This window comes from Pleurodeles waltl, chromosome 4_1 (genome assembly GCF_031143425.1).
Source record: "Pleurodeles waltl isolate 20211129_DDA chromosome 4_1, aPleWal1.hap1.20221129, whole genome shotgun sequence".
NCBI lineage: Eukaryota > Metazoa > Chordata > Amphibia > Caudata > Salamandridae > Pleurodeles > Pleurodeles waltl.
The window spans coordinates 732,413,739-732,432,293 of NC_090442.1; the positions used below are offsets into that span (position 1 = coordinate 732,413,739).

Consider the following 18,555-nt stretch of genomic DNA (forward strand, 5'->3'; position numbering starts at 1 on the left):
TTCTACATTTATGAAACCTTAACATTGGAGGTCATCTTTGTAGCATTGTGATAATTCAGTTGTACTGTACCCCCCACATCTATACGCCATAGTCCAGACTTACTAATACTTTGCGCTAACCCTAACCCAGTGTAGAGTTGTGGTGTTATTCTCTTTCCAGTGCAAATAAAGATTTGGGAACATATTTATCAGGGTTTGCGCCACTCTTCTGTCGAACAAGGGGAAGCAAGAGTGACAAAACCTAAGTGAGTTTTATCACCCACACAAGGCAGCCTTGCATGGCTTGATAAATCTAGAGTAACACAAGGCAGCTCAAATTGCTGCCTTCCGTTATTCTGCTCCAGGGAGGCACGGCATGGGTGGAGGTAAGTGTACCCAGGCAACCACTCCTGGATTCTGACACATTCCCAGATTTATTAACATTAGTAGACCTGGGAATGCGTCAGAATTGTATGTCTCCCCACCAGAGCTGCAACATGGGGAAATATCTTTATTTGTACTAGTTATTTCCTCTTTCTAAGTGTGATGCATTGTGCAGCACACTTACAAAGCGGAAAATGTCTCGAGAGTTGTTTATGTGTAGGAAGGTATACTTTCCTGCACAAAAACAATCGTGCCTAGGTTGACGCTCGGAAACCAAAGGTACACCAGCTAGGAAATGACAGGAATGCACTGTATAATGGTAAATACTGCACATTTTTGGTCTCTCCTTTTCACGCAGTGTGGCAAGGTGGCTTGCTGGGTTGTGTGATTTATTGATAAATATGGACCTTGGTTTGGAAAGTTGTCCAAAATAACACAAAGTGCAATGGTTTGGATGAATGGGGCAGTTCCCATGCAAACACCCATGGGTTTCAACACAGATTCCTTTCTACTAACAACTGTAGATAGGGATCTGCACCAAAACCTTTTGCCTCCTTGACACATATTAACGAAGGAGAAATGTTTTGATTTCGACATCCTTCCTTCATGGACAGAGTACCCTGGGTTATGATCAATGGGAAACACCAGCACTGTCAACTTTAATAGTCCTTGCTTGGGTGTATGACTGCACGTGGTGAGGAACATCATGAAGCCCGTATTTTGCCCTGGCACAGGGCAATTTCACATGGCTGCCAGCCCGAGTTTTCCATTTGTTCCATGGAGCATCCATTTTTGTGGGACTGAATTTCAGCTACATCTGCCACATCCACTGGTCAATCACATGACAATAAGGTTCAATAATAATGGAAGCACAATATTGCTCAGCCCCAACCACATTATGAGGTTGTCTGGATGGACATAACGTGTGAATGCAAAGACTTCTACCTGTGGATTAAGGTACAGGTTTAACAACAGATGTGATAATGCTTAGTGAAAAACGATATCAGGCCGAAGACTGTTGAGATTTAAGTAAAGTCACTGGAGTATCACTTATATAGGACGAACAGTAGACCTTTCAAAGGAAGGTCTTGGATTGTGCACAGCCTACCGGAGCAACGCACTGGCTACGAATCCCTGAAGACATCCAGTAGTTGCAAAATATGGGACCTACCTGTGCTGAAACAAAGCACTCATCAGTGAGTGTTGTTCATTAGCTCATGGATCACCACCGCCACATCTTCCTTGAATTCTGAAGTAAATTTGTGCACTCAACATCAGCCTTGTGTGGCAACTGAGGACTAGTACAACTGTGCACTTGTAATCGTCGTAGGAGTTCACGGTAAGTACAGAATGTTGGAGAATGTCTTACAGAGCACTCAAAGCACTACCTTGTGATAGGGATGAGCCCACAGAAGTGGCCCTTCCAACATAAAGGCGGTGTCACAAATGGCATTCAATCACGTGTATTTTGATAGAAAGCTTGGTCATTGCAGAAGTGAAGGAGTACTGAGCTATGCAGCTTTTGACTTTGTGGGATACTGTATTCTTATTACTTGTAGGTACTGCTGAAAGAAGCTTCTCTCAAGGCCCATTTATATGCCAAATCACAGACTTGTTAAATGCCAAGGAACAATTATTCATGAATATGCTCAACTCTTTGTTCCATGAGCTGCTGATATAACAACTGTTGTGGCCTGGCAAAGAAGCTGCAATGGGTGTAAGTATGTTGCAGGCCATGTTTGTCTTACTGGTCATTAGCATGGGATAGTAGACTCATTCCATCCTGGTTAAGTGACAGGGTGAGTCAGCACCTTCACCTGGTTATGGCACTATTATTGTGCAGTTATGCAGCACACAGTCCGACTTTATTCACTAGATTACTAGAGGAGCCAGAGCAAATGTGCCCCACTCAGTCTCTAAAGTTGAGTATATTGATCTACCTGACCCTCTAGGAGAGGGGTCACTCCCACTATAGGACTAAATCCCGTTGTATCCAGCTCTATGAGGACACCACTCTAGGCACTGCTATGCCCAGACTGTCCCTCACTGGTGCGGTTCCCTACACGCTGCATAAAATCTGCTCTGTCTCCTCTCCCATCTCTTCACACAAACGCTATGAACATCAATGTATTCTCTTGTACACCTGACTGACAAATTCAGCCTAACACATTTACATCAGGCAGTACACCAGTTTCTCTTTGAGTAATCAGAGATCATAAGGTCATGCAAACAGACCAATTAAAATACAGCTCAGTCATCTTATGGGAGAGCACATCTTCCCCATGTGGTCTTGCTTACCTAGGCTCACATCCTGGGGAAACTTGATGACTCACTGTCAGCTTCCATGCCCAGTCACACTCTACTCCTAAGCTGGAGGCCAAGGGCTCATCAAACCAATCATGGCTGCCTACAAAGAAAAGTGTGCTCTCAAATAGCAAACTGGCACTTTTCCACACACACAACCGAGCAGACGCAGCCTAAATAGAGTAAGCCTACAAAGGATAGGCGGCATGTGAAAAAGGGCAGGCGACCTAATTTTTCACACAGCATTTTGAATAATAATTTTTTTTTAAAACATAGCTTACGAGGTATTCATGAAATGGACACTAAGTAAAAATAGCCATTGTTTTTTTTAAATTTTTTTATGACAACTGATGCACTGTCAGGAACTGTCGAGTTCATTCCAAAAACAAATTACAAAACAAGTCCAAATGCAATTTGTATCACATTACAGATGCAAAATACTGAACCAGCTATGTTTAAATAACTTCAGTAAACGTAAATTATCATCACTGAAATCTAATAATTACAACAGAAGACTAACAGGTTACAAGAAGTAGATTAATGAAGAGAATGGAGTGGTTTACTTCACTGTATAAGTAAATGCATTACAAGAAATAAACATGGATGGCGGTCTATGCGTAAGACTCACCACTCCATGGTTAGCTGGGAATTGCATGATGAGGCAGGACACAAATACTGCATAAAATGGGCGGCCCAACCCTGGTAAAGTTAACTCATGAAAGATCATTAATCATCCCTACTACGGGTTAGTGTGAATCTTTCTTTGTTTTCTGAATTAACAATTCACACATAGAACCACCTTCACCTAACTGGGAGTACTGCCCAGCATACTTAATACACAGGACCTGTATATCAGCAGTTCAGAACTTAGCAAATTCATGATCATCTTACTGGTTTATGCCAATGAAAATATTCTCTGTATTGTCAGGGAGTGTATTTATTTGCATACTGTAGCTAATATTCTTCTCTACAGCACCCAAATATTTTACATTTTTAGTTTGAAAATATCCAGTGCACGGGACTGGATCCCCGGAAATCCACTGAGATGACAGTCAGACTTTTTGGAGATCCAGTGGCGATTAAAGACAGAATGAGGCTTATTGGTAACTTTACTGTGATATTAGGAAGATCTTGTGATTGAAAATGAGAACAATGAAATGACCTTGCATGAATTTCAGTAGACACTTACTGGCATCGCAACATAACAAATGAAGCAATAAAATGACAACCGAAGAAATCCAAAATAATTTAAAACAGGACTCTTTGGAAATCTAAGAACAATACAATATACCTTTTTGTAAGCTAAATTAAGGCCCGATCAAGTTTCTTCTAAAACCCAGCAATTCACTGATTAGAATAGTGAGGGGAACATTATTAAAATGGTGGCACTGGTACATGCAATAATGATGTAAGGCCTGGCTACACACACACCCTCTTCCCTCCCAATTACGCACTGATCTATAGACAGCACAAAAAAACAGTGCGAACACCTAACTTAAAAGTTGTTTTGTGCAATAGTATTTTTGTGCCTAATAATATTGATCCAGTCGAAACGACACCTCCAGCCTTCCACAAATTCAGTTTTTATAAGTAAATTATTTACAACATGATCATAATCTGATTTTGCACAGATCAATTTTAATTCCACGATTGCTACAGAGCTACCAGTACCAAATAATTCTTGATTTGGACTGGAGTGTGTACATTGTAGTGACTACAAAGGGATTATTTTCAAAGGCACAAAAAGTAATCAACGTGATACATTTCAAACCGACTTTAAAAGCTGTTTTTTACCCTAAACATATATGCAGTTTTTAAGTAAGCCTAAATTGTGACACTAGGCTATTAGAGAAAGATGGTATAGGTCTTCAGCTTTCAGGACAACACAAATACCTTGTTTAGATGTATTATATTTAAGGATGGTGCCCTTGACCTCAAAATCATTGTGCTTCAAGGTCTTGTTATGCCTTTTTGGTACACGAACAGTATTACAATTGATAGTATAAGTTATTATTTGTTCAGCCCAACACAGCTACACACAACTTTGAAAATACTGCCTTTGGGAGTGAGGTAGTTGCAGAGGGTGGAATGAAAAACCAACAGTAAATACAGTGCTCTAGTAAATGATAAAATATAACTCAAACGAAGCATTCAGCATCCCTGGTCCTGCAGAATGCAAGCATTTGCAAAGCTTGCAAACAGGTCAGAAAGCGGAGCCCCCGATAGAGACAAGCTAATTTCACATAACTCTGCAGTTAAGCTCCAAATGTAACTCCTTGCGAGCACCAGTAACGGCACAGCCCAGGAAGAGTTAAGAAACATAAATGAAACTGTCTCTCCCAGTGTAGCAGTTCGTGGGGACATCTGGGCTTTGTGCTGGATATATCTGAACATTAAAACAATGTGCACACGCATCTGAATTTGACAATACAAACTTTAAAAAAAAAAAAAAAGTCTACTTGGATTTTAATCTGTAGCTGCAAAAGGGAATACATTTCTTTTTGGGTTATGGTAAAATGTTCACTAAAGGAGTACGTGTTCATTTTTGCATTAAAAAGACCTTTTTTTGTCGTGAAGCATAATTCCCACACCTGACTCAATAGTTACTCTAGATCAAAGAGTAACTCTGAGTAAGGTGTCGGTAACAGCTGTTATCACAGCTACATAGCCAAACAATGTGGGCATAAATTAGTAGCAAGGAATGGGAGTTTGAACCTTTATGTAAACGAAAATTAATTATATAGTAAAGATTACAGAGAAAACGTTTATTATAGGGTCACTGCCGAGGTTAGAGATGGCTCCATGTCATTTAGGCATTTAGGGCAACATATAGCAGCCAGTTTTTCCTTCTGAAAACCAATCTAAACTCTAACTTTACTTAAATTCAAATTGGGAGGCCGGACCACGAATTACAGAAGTTCAACAAACAGATCGCCAGCTTGATAAGCTTAATCGTTTATTGAAAACAAGCATGCATGCTTAACCGGAGGCTTCGTGACTGCCACCTTTGCTTTAAAAATGGTACATTTTAAGCTCTAAAACTTGACTGTAGACATATGCTCTTGGGAGCATGAACGATAACTACTGGGAGATGGTTTGTTGTTTTCAGCATCTGAAATTGATTGGTTTCTGTCACCATTAAAAGTGGAAACACTGTTGCTATCATCTACATAAGCTTAACGTTGGCTCAAGTGCCTGGTTCTCCCCAGGGCCTGCGTTTCCTCTAGCGCTATTTTAGGATGTCCATTTGCTTCCAATTCAATCAGAAAAGTCACATATTGAATACATTTGCAACGTTCAGCCCTAAGAAGCCGTTGGTAAATTCCGGGTTTAGGACCATTAGCAAAGACCAGGACGTCATCAGTTGGTTTGAAAATTTCAAATAACATGACACAGAGCTGCCAAGTAGCACCAGGGCCACATACAAAACAGCACTCAAAAACTTGATACAAGAAAAACATGATCTCTACAGACATGACAAACTAATTAGTGAGAGCAGGTTTATGTTCTGAATGCACACGACAATGCTAATGTTTTCCCTTTCACATTCGTTGCTGGTATCCCCACCCAACGACATCCGTTAAATATATATCTGACAGGTAAAAAAACCCTAAATATACACTTTATAAATAAGCTGTTCAACAGGTGACGACTAAAAAAACCCTTTTCAATCAAGGAGTGAGACTATTTCCTAATACAATGGCTTGGCCATTAGCAGTTGCTTGGTCATACCAGAACTCTTCCGGGAGTCCCCAGATGAATGAAGGTCCTGCTAATAAAACTGCAACAATAGGAACTTGTAACTATTCTTTAAAATCAAGAGCTAGTCCTTTTTCGATTCTTTTTTCACTATGCCAAGTGTCGATCCAAAGTTGTTCCACACCTCCGTGTACATGAGTGTCCCAACAAACACAAACATTGCACCGATCCAATGCCACGCCGTGAACGGGTTCTGGAAGTAAACGATGGAGAACATGAGGCTGACAAACTTGCGCAGCGTCACCACCAGGGTGACTGTGAGGGAGGGGCACTCTGTCGTCAGGATGAATACACCTCGAATGCAAACATATCTGCAAAGCTGGTTAAGGCAAATGAATCTGGTACAGCATTGTTTAGCATTGCACCTTGACAAAGGGAGTGTGGTAATGGTGGGGACTGACTGCATGCTCACCCATATTTCTCTTCCAGGCGTGGCTACTATTTCACAAAAAGCAGTGTTTAATAATGAAAATGTCACTTACCCAGTGTACATCTGTTCGTGGCATCAGTCGCTGAGATTCACATGGTATGCATGAGCTCGCCATCTGGTGTTGGGTCGGAGTGTTACAAGTTGTTTTTCTTCGAAGAAGTGTTTTCGAGTCACGGGACCGAGTGACTCCTCCTTCTGTGCTCATTGCGCATGGGCGTCGACTCCATCTTGGATTGTTTTCCCCGCAGAGGGTGAGGTAGGAGTTGTACTATAGTAATAGTGCCCGCGCAATGAAAAATGTAAGTATGTACCTATTAAAGGATTAAATAATATATATACAAATGTACAAAATTGAAGGTAACTTCTGAACTGCTACAGGCTTCCGGGGAGGTGGGTGGGTCCATGTGAATCTCAGCGACTGATGCCACGAACAGATGTACACTGGGTAAGTGACATTTTCAGTTCGATGGCATCTGTCGCTGTAGATACACATGGTATGCATAGACTAGTAAGCAGTTAGTTCCCCATAAGCGGTGGTTTAGCCTGTAGGAGTAGAAGTTGTGTGAAATAGAGTTCTTAATACAGCTTGACCTACTGTAGCTTGTTGTGCGGATAGCACATCTATACAGTAGTGTTTGGTGAATGTGTGAGGCGTAGACCAAGTGGCTGCCTTACATATTTCCTGCATTGGGATGTTTCCTAAAAAGGCCATTGAAGCACCTTTTTTCCTTGTTGAATGTGCCCTGGGAGTAATGGGCAGTTGTCTTTTTGCTTTAAGGTAGCAGATTTGGATGCATTTAACTATCCATCTGGCTATACCTTGTTTTGATATTGGGTTACCTACATGAGGTTTTTGGAATGCAATAAATAGTTGTTTAGTTTTTCTGATGTTTTTTGTTCTGTCAATGTAGTACATTAATGCTCTTTTGACATCTAATGTATGTAGTGCTCTTTCAGCCACAGAATCTGGTTGTGGGAAAAAAACTGGTAGTTCTACCGTTTGATTTAGATGGAATGGTGAAATAACTTTTGGTAAAAATTTTGGATTAGGTCGTAGGACGACCTTATTTTTATGTATTTGTATAAAAGGCTCTTGTGTTGTGAACGCTTGAATTTCACTTACTCTTCTTAGAGATGTAATGGCGATGAGAAAGGCAACTTTCCAGGTTAGGAATTGTATTCCGCAAGAGTGCATGGGTTCGAAAGGTGGGCCCATGAGTCTTGTTAGAACCACGTTTAGGTTCCATGAAGGAACAGGTGGTGTTCTTGGTGGTATAATTCTTTTAAGCCCTTCTATGAATGCTTTGATAACTGGTATTTTATACAAGGAAGTTGAATAGGTAGTTTGCAGGTATGCAGATATTGCTGCAAGGTGTATTTTAATAGAAGAGAAGGCTAGCTTCGCTTTTTGTAAATGGAGCAAGTAATTTACTATATGTTTTGGAGTTGCGTCTAGTGGTTGTATCTGATTATGATGGCAGTACCAAACAAATCTTTTCCACTTACTTGCGTAGCAGTGTCTAGTGGATGGCCTTCTGGCCTGCTTTATGACTTCCATACACTCTTGGCTAAGTTGTAAGTGTCCGAATTCTAGGATTTCAGGAGCCAGATTGCTAGATTCAGCGATGCTGGGTCCGGGTGTCTGATCTGTTGGTTGTGTTGCGTTAACAGATCTGGTTTGTTGGGCAGTTTGATGTGTGGTACTACAGACAGATCTAGCAGTGTTGTGTACCAGGGTTGTCTTGCCCAAGTTGGTGCTATTAAAATGAGTTTGAGTTTGTTTTGACTCAATTTGTTTACTAGGTAAGGAAGGAGAGGGAGAGGAGGAAAAGCGTAAGCAAATATTCCTGACCAGTTCATCCATAGGGCATTGCCTTGGGATTGCTTGTGTGGGTATCTGGACGCGAAGTTTTGGCATTTTGCGTTCTCTTTTGTTGCAAATAAGTCTATTTGTGGTGTTCCCCAGAGTGTGAAGTAGGTGTTCAGAATCTGTGGGTGGATTTCCCATTCGTGGACTTGCTGGTGATCTCGAGAGAGATTGTCTGCCAGCTGATTCTGGATCCCCGGAATAAACTGTGCTATTAGACCAATTTGATGGTGGATTGCCCACTTCCATATTTTTTGAGCTAACAAGCTTAACTGCGTTGAATGTGTTCCTCCTTGTTTGTTTAGATAATACATCGTTGTCATGTTGTCTGTTTTGACAAGGATGTATTTGTGGGTTATGATTGGTTGGAAAGCTTTTAGTGCTTGAAAAACTGCTAATAATTCTAGATGATTTATATGCAGTTTTGTTTGATGTATGTTCCATTGTCCTCTTATGTTGTGTTGATTGAGATGTGCTCCCCACCCTGTCATGGAAGCATCTGTTGTTATTACGTACTGTGGCACTGGGTCTTGGAAAGGCCGCCCTATGTTTAAATTGATATTGTTCCACCATAGAAGCGAGAGGTAAGTTTGGCGGTTTAGCAACACCAGATCTAGAAGGTGACCCTGTGCTTGAGACCACTGTGAGGCTAGGCACTGTTGTAAGGGCCTCATGTGCAGTCTTGCGTTTGGGACAATGGCTATGCATGAGGACATCATGCCTAGGAGCTGTAGTATTGTTCTTGCTTGTATTGTTTGGTTTGGAGACATGTGTTGAATGACTCTGTTGAAATTGTGGATCCTTTGTGGAGTTGGCGTTGCTACTCCTTTTGTCGTGTCTATTATGGCTCCTAGATATTGCTGTACTTTGCTTGGCAGAATGTTTGATTTTGCAAAGTTGACGGTGAAGCCTAGTTTGTAGAGGGTTTGTATGACTTGATTTGTGTGGTTTGAGCATTGTGTGAGCGAACTGGTTTTGATTAGCCAGTCGTCTAGATACGGGAACACATGTATTTGCTGCCTTCTGATGTGTGCAGCGACTACTGCTAGGCATTTTGTGAATACTCTTGGAGCGGTTGTTAAACCAAAAGGCAATACTTTGAATTGGTAATGTATTCCTTTGAATACAAACCTTAGATATTTCCTGTGTGATTGATGTATTGGTATATGGAAATATGCGTCCTTGAGGTCTAGGGTTGTCATGTAGTTGTGTTTTTTGAGCAATGGTAACACTTCTTGTAGTGTGACCATGTGAAAGTGGTCTGATTTGATGAATGTGTTTACTACTCTGAGGTCTAGAATTGGTCTCAGTGTTTCGTCCTTTTTTGGTATCAAGAAGTACAGTGAATAAACTCCTATGTTTATTTGTGTGCTTGGTACTAATTCTATTGCATTTTTTTGCAGTAGTGCTTGAACTTCTATCTCTAGAAGCTGTGAATGGTATTTTGTTAAATTTTGTGATTTTGGTGGTATGTCTGGAGGGAATTGCAGGAATTCTATGCAATAACCATGTTGGATAATTGCTAGGACCCATGTGTCTGTAGTTATTTTGTCCCATGCTTCGTAATATTGACGTATCCTCCCCCCCACTGGTGTTGTGTGGGAGGGGTGAGTGACGTGTGAGTCACTGCTTGTTGGTAGTGGTTTTGGGGCTTTGAAATCTTCCTCTATTCCTAGGGAATGGCCCCCTCTATACTGGCCCCGAAAACCTCCCCTGTACTGTCCCTGGTAGGTGGGCGGTGCGAACTGTGAGGTGCTAGCTTGTGTGGCCTGACCCCGAAACCCTCCTCTAAAAGGTGTTTTGCGGAAGGTGTTATAAGATCCTCTGCTCTGCGGGGAGTAGAGTGCGCCCATGGCCTTGGCAGTGTCAGTGTCCTTCTTGAGCTTTTCTATGGCTGTGTCGACCTCCGGACCGAACAGAAGTTTTTCGTTTACTGGCATGTTAAGCACTGCCTGCTGAATTTCTGGCTTGAATCCAGACGTTCTGAGCCATGCGTGCCTACGGATGGTAACCGACGTATTAATGGTCCTTGCGGCCGTGTCTGCTGCATCCATGGAGGAGCGTATTTGATTGTTGGAAATGTTTTGACCCTCCTCAACAACCTGTTTTGCTCTTTTTTGCAGATCTTTTGGGAGATGTTCAATGAGATGCTGCATCTCATCCCAGTGGGCTCTGTCGTATCGCGCTAGCAGCGCTTGTGAATTTGCGATGCGCCACTGGTTTGCTGCTTGGACAGCAACCCTCTTCCCGGCTGCATCGAACTTCCTGCTTTCTTTATCTGGGGGAGGTGCATCCCCAGAAGTGTGTGAATTTGCCCGTTTTCTGGCAGCCCCTACCACCACAGAATCTGGTGGCAACTGAGAGGTGATGAATACAGGGTCCGTAGGAGGCACCTTATACTTTTTGTCCACCCTAGGCGTCACTGCCCTACTTTTAACTGGCTCCTTGAAAATGTCCTTTGCATGGCGTAGCATGCCTGGGAGCATCGGCAGGCTTTGGTAGGAGCTGTGGGTTGAAGAGAGGGTGTTAAATAAAAAATCATCCTCTACTTGTTCCGAGTGTAGTTCTACATTATGGAATAGTGCTGCTCTAGCCACCACTTGTGAGTAGGCTGTGCTGTCTTCCGGTGGTGATGGCCTAGTTGGGTATGTGTCTGGGCTGTTATCAGACACTGGTGCGTCGTACAAGTCCCACGCATCCTGATCTTGGTCATCGTGGCTCATGGCGGTGTGAGCTGGCGAATGTGACGGGGTGTAAGTTGGCGAAGCAGGAGTTACAGGTGGAGGCGAGGGAGGAGGTGTTACCTTTTGTGCTGTTTGTTGCTGAGGAGTAAACTGAAGCGTTCTCTTTCGTTTGACAGGTGGAAGGGTACTGATCTTCCCAGTCCCCTGCTGAATAAAGATACGCTTTTGCGTGTGATCCACGTCAGTGGATTGCAGTTCTTGTTCAAATCTATGTTTCTTCATTTGTGAAGACATAGAATGCTCTTCAGTATAGGAGCCTGAAACAGGGTCTGATGTCGCTTTTTTCGGCTCCGAAAACCCTGTTGATTGTTTTTTCGGCTCCGAGGTAACCTTCCTCTTTTTCTGGGCCGAAAATTCTTGGCCTCTATGGTCTTCGGCGCCACTGTCTCGGCGTCGATCTGTGTCGACACCGAACTCTCGGTGTCGATGCTTCTGTTTAGCACTCTCTCGGTCCCGAGGAGGCTGCGTGCCGGTGTCTCGACCGAAGTCGGACGATCTCGACACTGAATGGGCCTTTTTCGGTGCCGATTTTTGGTCACCGAGAATTTGGGTGGAGCCATGGCCGGTTGGCAGTGGCGTCCCCTGGGCCTTCTTTCCTTTTTTAAGTTCTGATCTCGACGTCTTACTCACAGTTTTTGTAGAGTCTAGCTCGTCGGAGTCTGAATCCTGGATGGAAACGTATTCCTCCTGTTCCTCTTCTGTCTCGAACTGTCGATGCTCCTTTGGCGCGGACGCCATCTGCAGTCACCTCGCTCGACGGTCGCGCAGAGTTTTTCGGGACCGGAACGCCCGACAGGCCTCACAGGATTCTTCGCTGTGCTCGGGTGACAGGCACAGGTTACAGACCGAGTGTAGGGCCGTATAAGGATATTTGTTGTGGCATTCGGGGCAGAATCGAAACGGGGTCCGTTCCATCGGCGTTGTTCTCCACGCGGTCGGGCCGACTAGGCCCCGACGGGGTGCCGAAATCTACCCCGAAGGGCACCGAAGCGCTTCGATGTTCAACGCGTCGTCGTATGTGTCTATCTCGAACCGGATCGCAACGATACCGTCGAAAATCTTCCGTTTTCAGCTATCTTTCCGTTCCGAAACCCGGAGCGACAGGAACACGTCCGAACCCGATGGCGGAAAGAAAACAATCCAAGATGGAGTCGACGCCCATGCGCAATGAGCACAGAAGGAGGAGTCACTCGGTCCCGTGACTCGAAAACACTTCTTCGAAGAAAAACAACTTGTAACACTCCGACCCAACACCAGATGGCGAGCTCATGCATACCATGTGTATCTACAGCGACAGATGCCATCGAACAAACGTATTTCTAAGTGATTCAGCAGCACGGCCGCATTTTCTTCCCTCCATCCACTTTTTTTTTTTTAATGCATGGCTGTGCCTTCTGATAATGTCAGCACAAAACCACTCGGCGGAGTTTTGACCTTGTTCTTTGTTTAAAGAACTTCCTTTTCGTGAATGGTAAACAAACATGTTATTTGCAATTAGGTCGCACTACCATCAGTACCTTAGAGGACACTTTTTGATGCTAACTGCTCTAAGTAAACATGTCAAATATAAAAAAAAACCATAAAGAGTAACGTATAATAAGGTCCAATACTCAGGGTTTAAGTACCATGTAAAACCATACACCCTTAAGGTTTATGTCAGCAAAGGCACCAGATGGCAAGATAAGGACATACTACATGGTTACACATAAGGCAGCCTCTGTAGTTGAGGTACACGGCGTATGCCTATATAGAACCTCAAATTGTACTCCAAACGTATTTGGAGCCAAAATGTATAGCACTGTTATTAGGTGTTTAACGTGGGTGAAAATTATGATTGTTTTTTTCTTTTGAGAAATTGAAACAAATCCAAGGCAAAGAGGCATGTGAGATTTTACGTAATAAAACACCAAAGGAGAAAAATATATTCACAAAGCACATTTTAATTATTTATTACTTAGGTGTCAATAGCCCATTCATTTTCCTTAAAGATGTCTTCGTTTACGAGTCCATTTTTATTTCACAGTATCTTTAAAGTGTCAGGTGTAAAAACATTCATTTATAGGACGATATAGTCCTGAAAAGCCTCTGTTTGTGCACTGTGCTTAACAGACCAGCATTGTCGGATGAGTTGTAGGTGTGCTACGGAAAGCTCAAGGTTCCTCTCATTTTGTTTTTTCTTCTTTAGGAGTGGGGCGAAGAATATGCTTAGAAAAAAGGGTTTGAGGTGTGTTAAAATATATTAGGTATAAATTATATGAAAGGGTGGGAGTATAAATGCTTGACGTGAAGTTGTTACAGTTTGCAGTAGTTGAGAGACAACTGTCTTTTAGACAAGTGTCCAAACTTGTAAAACATGTATTAAACCCAATGGAAACCAATTTCTCCTTCATCATAGATCACCACCGAGCACGGGAACATCCCCAGACAAAATTTCAAACCTACTTACCAAATATTCAAACCTAGGTATCCTTAGTCACCTTACAATATGGTTTGGACAACTAATATGCCACATTTCAGAATGATCCTAGACACAGTCTACAACAGTTCATTCTGAAAAGTATACACATTGCAGGATAAATCTCAGATGTAATTTTCAGTGACCCAGATTAGTTGCATTCTAAGGGTAGCGTCAGACATCTGGCTGCCTAATGATACAAGATGCCACAGCTCACCTTAGCAAAACTTTACTCACAACTACAAATTGACTTTAGAACAGGCCGAATTTCAAGGGCCTAATAACCCAACTTAATTCCAAACACATATCTGGATAGAATAAACTGAGTTATAAAAACTCAATGGATTGCCTGTTGAAGCTTTTGATATATTAATTTCACAAAATTCATAACAAAAGAAAAAAGCCCCTTGGATAAAGCCCCTTGGAGGGCTGATCAGGTAACCTAAGGAAGGCCGAAATGGCAGATAAATACCCTTTAAGGGTGCCCAAAGCAGAGCCCTGCTGAGCCAAAGAAAGAATGAACAGAAGAATCTCAGATAGAGAGGGGATCAACATATCAACAGATTTGTTGGTGCACCATGCCACAAACTTATTCCAACGACAGGCGTATACAGTTTTGGTGGAGGGACGCCTGGCTGCCAAGATAACATCACAGGGGTGGAAGATCAAAAGTTGTCAACTGTGGCCGCTCAAGGCTGAAGGCGGAGGTTGGACAGGTTCAATTGAAGAACCGCTCCCTGTTGCTGCGACAGAAGATTTGCCCAAAGAGAGGATGGACATACTCAATAGCTCTGGATACCAGACTCTCCGTGCCCAGTCCGGAGCCACCAAGATGAATTGGGCCCGGTCGTTCCTGATCTTCTTGAGAACTCTGGGCCGAAGGGGTATGCAGGGGTATAGGCAGAAAGGAGTAAAGGAGGCTGGAGTTCCACTCGAGATGAAAAGCATCTCAGAGTGACTGCCGCCTAGGAAACTCCAACACCCAAAACAGCTGACATTGTGCATTCTCTGCGGAGGCGAAAAGATCTAACCCAGGCTCTCCCCACTGCTGAAAGAGACCTTGCGCCACTTCTGGATGGAGACGCCCTTCGTGATCAGTTATGCATCGACAGCTGAGTTCGTCCAATCTGACGTTGAGAGATCCTTCCAAATGTTGAACCACCCGGGTAATGCCCTGATGTTCCAGCCATGTCCAGAGGCGTGACAAAGGGTCCAGGACCCTACTTCGCCCTGTTTGTTGCAGTACCACATGGTGGTAGTATTGTCTGTGAACACCTGCACTACTTTTCCTTTGAGAGAGGGAAGAAATGCTTTCAATACAAGCCTGATCGGCCAGAGCTCCAGAAAATTAATATGGAGCCCAGACTCCGCTGGAGACCAGAGGCCTCTGATCTCCGCCTCTCCCATGTGGCCGTCCCAAACCAGAAGTGATGCATCTGTCACTATAGCTAGATCTGGTTGACGAAGGAAGAGGGATCTGCCGTGGACCCAATGTGGATTTGAAAGCACTGCAGGTCTTTCACAGTCCCCTCCGAGATCTGGACCATGCCAGAGAGATTCCCCTGATGCTGCGCCCACAGGAACTTCAAGTCCCACTGCAGAGCCCGCATATGCCATCTGGCATGTGTTACCAGCAGGATGCAGGAGGCTATGAGGCCCAGTAGCCTCAGAGTCAGTCTCACCGAAACCTAAGACAGAGGCTGAAAGATCGGAATCATAGGCTGAATGTCTTAGACTTGCTTTTCGGGGGGATAACTCCGAAATTGCACTGTGTCCAGAACAGCTCCGATGAAGAGGAGCATCTGAGAGAGAGTCAGGTGTGACTTCGGCACATTTATGGTGAACCCCACCGTGTGTAGGAGGTGCGCCGTAGTCTGAAGGTGGGAGACGGCTTTCTGGGGCAAGTCCTCCTTCAACAGCCAGTCTTCGAGGTAGGGGAAGACTGATACCCCTAGCCTGCGCAGATGAGCTGCAATCACCGCCATCACTTTTGTGAACACCCGAGGGGCAGTGGTAAGACCGAAGGGGAGCACGGTAAACTGAAAATGCTTGTGACCTACCACGAATCGTAGGTAACATCCGTGGGCAGGCAGGATGGGGATGTGGAAATAAGCATCCTGCAAGTCCAACGCTACAATCCAATCTCCTGGGTCCAAGACAGACAGAACTTGAGCCAAGGTGAGCATTTTGAATTTCTCCTTCTTGAGGAAGTAGTTTAGGTCCAAAAGGTCTAGAATAGGACGTAAGCACCAGAAAGTAGCGGGAATAACAACCATGACCTACTTCGGGCACAGGGACTATTTTCTATAGCTCCCTTGGCCAAGAGAGCTGCGACTTCCTGGCGGAGAAGTGTCAAATGACCCTCTGGAAGGTGACTAAAGGATGGAGGCATAGCTGGTAAAGCAGATTTAAAAGGGAGGGAGTAGCCCTTTCGAACGATCGGCAAAACCCACCTGTCTGTAGTTGGATTCACAGTGGGGCAGGTGATGACGAATCCTGCCGCCAACTGGATGGGAGTGAGGGGACGGACTAGGAGGGTTTTGAGGCTGCAGTGGGGGCAGAGGTGGACTGGGCAGACCTCTGGTTCCCTGTCCCACGCTCATGTGGGATTCCGTGTCACTGGCCATGCAGAGGCTGGACAGCATAGGTGGCACAGTGGCTGGGCAGAGGACGCAACAGGGAGCCCCTTCCGTGGCCATGAAAGGGGCAAAAAGCGGACTGCGAGGGGGCGAGGGGCAGAGGAAAGACTGTGAATGTAGAACACGTATACTGTGGACATAAGAAGCACAGTACATTGAATCAGCAAATCTCTATGTAAGTCTGCACGTTTAACATGCAGCATATGGCACAGATGACATGGCTTATTGATACACATTGGTGAGGCACGCTGAAGTGTACACAGATATGATGTGCCATGATGCGCCTAATCAGTAAATCAGGTGTACAGATTGCGGACCAATTACAAATACATCACTCCTTACAAAATGGTGCATGAGGGTCTGCCTTTCATGGGTCTGTGACCCTGATGATTTGACATACACCACTCTGCAATGTATTACATTAGCTGTGCCTTTCTCATATCTATACATGTCCATGACAATTCGCTACACATCAGACAGTAGCCATGCTTGTTCCTTGCCTTAACTGAGCTCAGTACATGTCAATGCTGCACAGTAAATAGACATTGTATATCCGTGCCCTGTCCAGGCACATTGAGGAATTGGGAACATCTGCATACCAACATGTATGACAAATCTTTAGATGTGCCCTTAAACAGCTTGTCAAACATTTGGACATAATTACATGGGAGTGAGTCATACACTGGGTCTCATTTTTAAGAGGCCTGTGTAACCAGGGTGTCACTTTTTTTTCCTGACACTCAGGTGACGCAGGCCGCTCAATTATATCTATGAGGGGATGCAAAGCCCCTCTGCATGGCTTGGCATGGCTTCATAGATATGGAGAAAGGCAAGGCAGCACAAAGTGCTGCCTTGCCTTACTCTACGTCAAGGAGGCATTCCATTGGTGTTGCGGTGGCTTTTTTCCACCCAACGCCCATGTGTTTTGACATTCACAAGAAACTGTAAACATGGGAAGGCATCATAACTCTGCGCCTCCCCAGGGGAGGTGTAATGAGGAGAAACAACTTTATTTCTTATAATTGTTTTCCTATTTGTATGTGTGCTACATTCTGCAGCACACATAGAAAGAGGAAAACACCCCCATTGATTATTTTTGTGCAGGAAGGTACCACTTCCTGCACAAAAGCAACCATGGCAGTGCAGGACGGTACCCCTTCCTGCACAAAAACAATCATGCCAACAACGCAGACACCCTTATACCATGGTACAAGGGTCCATTTGATGGCAAAAGACACCAATTTGTGAGTCTGCGCAGGCAGAAAGGACATGAATGAACTGTATGTCATTAATACAGCACATTCCAGCCCTTTCCTTCTTACGCAGGGCAGCACACCTGGCAGTCTTGGGGTGCTACCATGTGCCAAAGAGTTGTAAATGAGGCCCATAGAGTTTGGCACACACATTTATAAGTCAGTAATGACTGGGAATGCCCGGTGACAGCACTACCTGCTCAGTGCTGGTGAGGAAAGAAACACCTCTGGCATGCGCAAGATGGTTTGTGTGGGCTAATGCCCGCCCTGTGGTAAAATGTCCCTGCGGCATGCTTCTTCTTATCAACGTATTTAGGATTCTAGCATTCTGACCATAAAACATATGTGGCACTTACGAGTCATTGAAACAATATCCTATATTAGAACATTGGAATGTTGGTAGCTCCATTGAAAACAATGGAGTGCTGCGGGCTTTTACTGGCCGGTAAAAGCCCGCAGCGCCAACATTCCAATGTTCGCTTTGTTCACAGCAATAGCTGTGAACAAAGCCTCACGGAGACCGAGGGGATTTTAATCCCCTCGGGCTCCGTGAACATTTTTTTTTTAATAGAACATTCTGCCCTGAGTGGCAGAATGTTCTAATAGCCTTAGAACCCGGAGTAGCGGGCTCTACCGGCTATTAAAGGCCCGCTCCGGCGTTAAATGCCCGAGCCGAAGGCTACGGCGGGTTCTAAGGCTATATTAGCAAAGGAGACTCAGCTATAAACTCACAGCATATGT

The 18,555-nt window shown here is 44.1% G+C and overlaps 1 protein-coding gene across 1 annotated transcript in view; it reads right to left on the reverse strand.

The window, feature by feature from the left end:
- Positions 1-5,610: 5,610 nt before the first annotated feature.
- SLC35B4 (solute carrier family 35 member B4) overlaps positions 5,611-18,555 on the reverse strand; it is a 123,493-nt gene continuing 110,548 nt past the window's right edge. Inside the window, exon 10 of the mRNA XM_069229318.1 lies at positions 5,611-6,737. Coding sequence (XP_069085419.1) covers positions 6,491-6,737 — 247 coding nt within the window. The 3' untranslated portion in view covers positions 5,611-6,490. The remainder of the gene's footprint in view (positions 6,738-18,555) is intronic.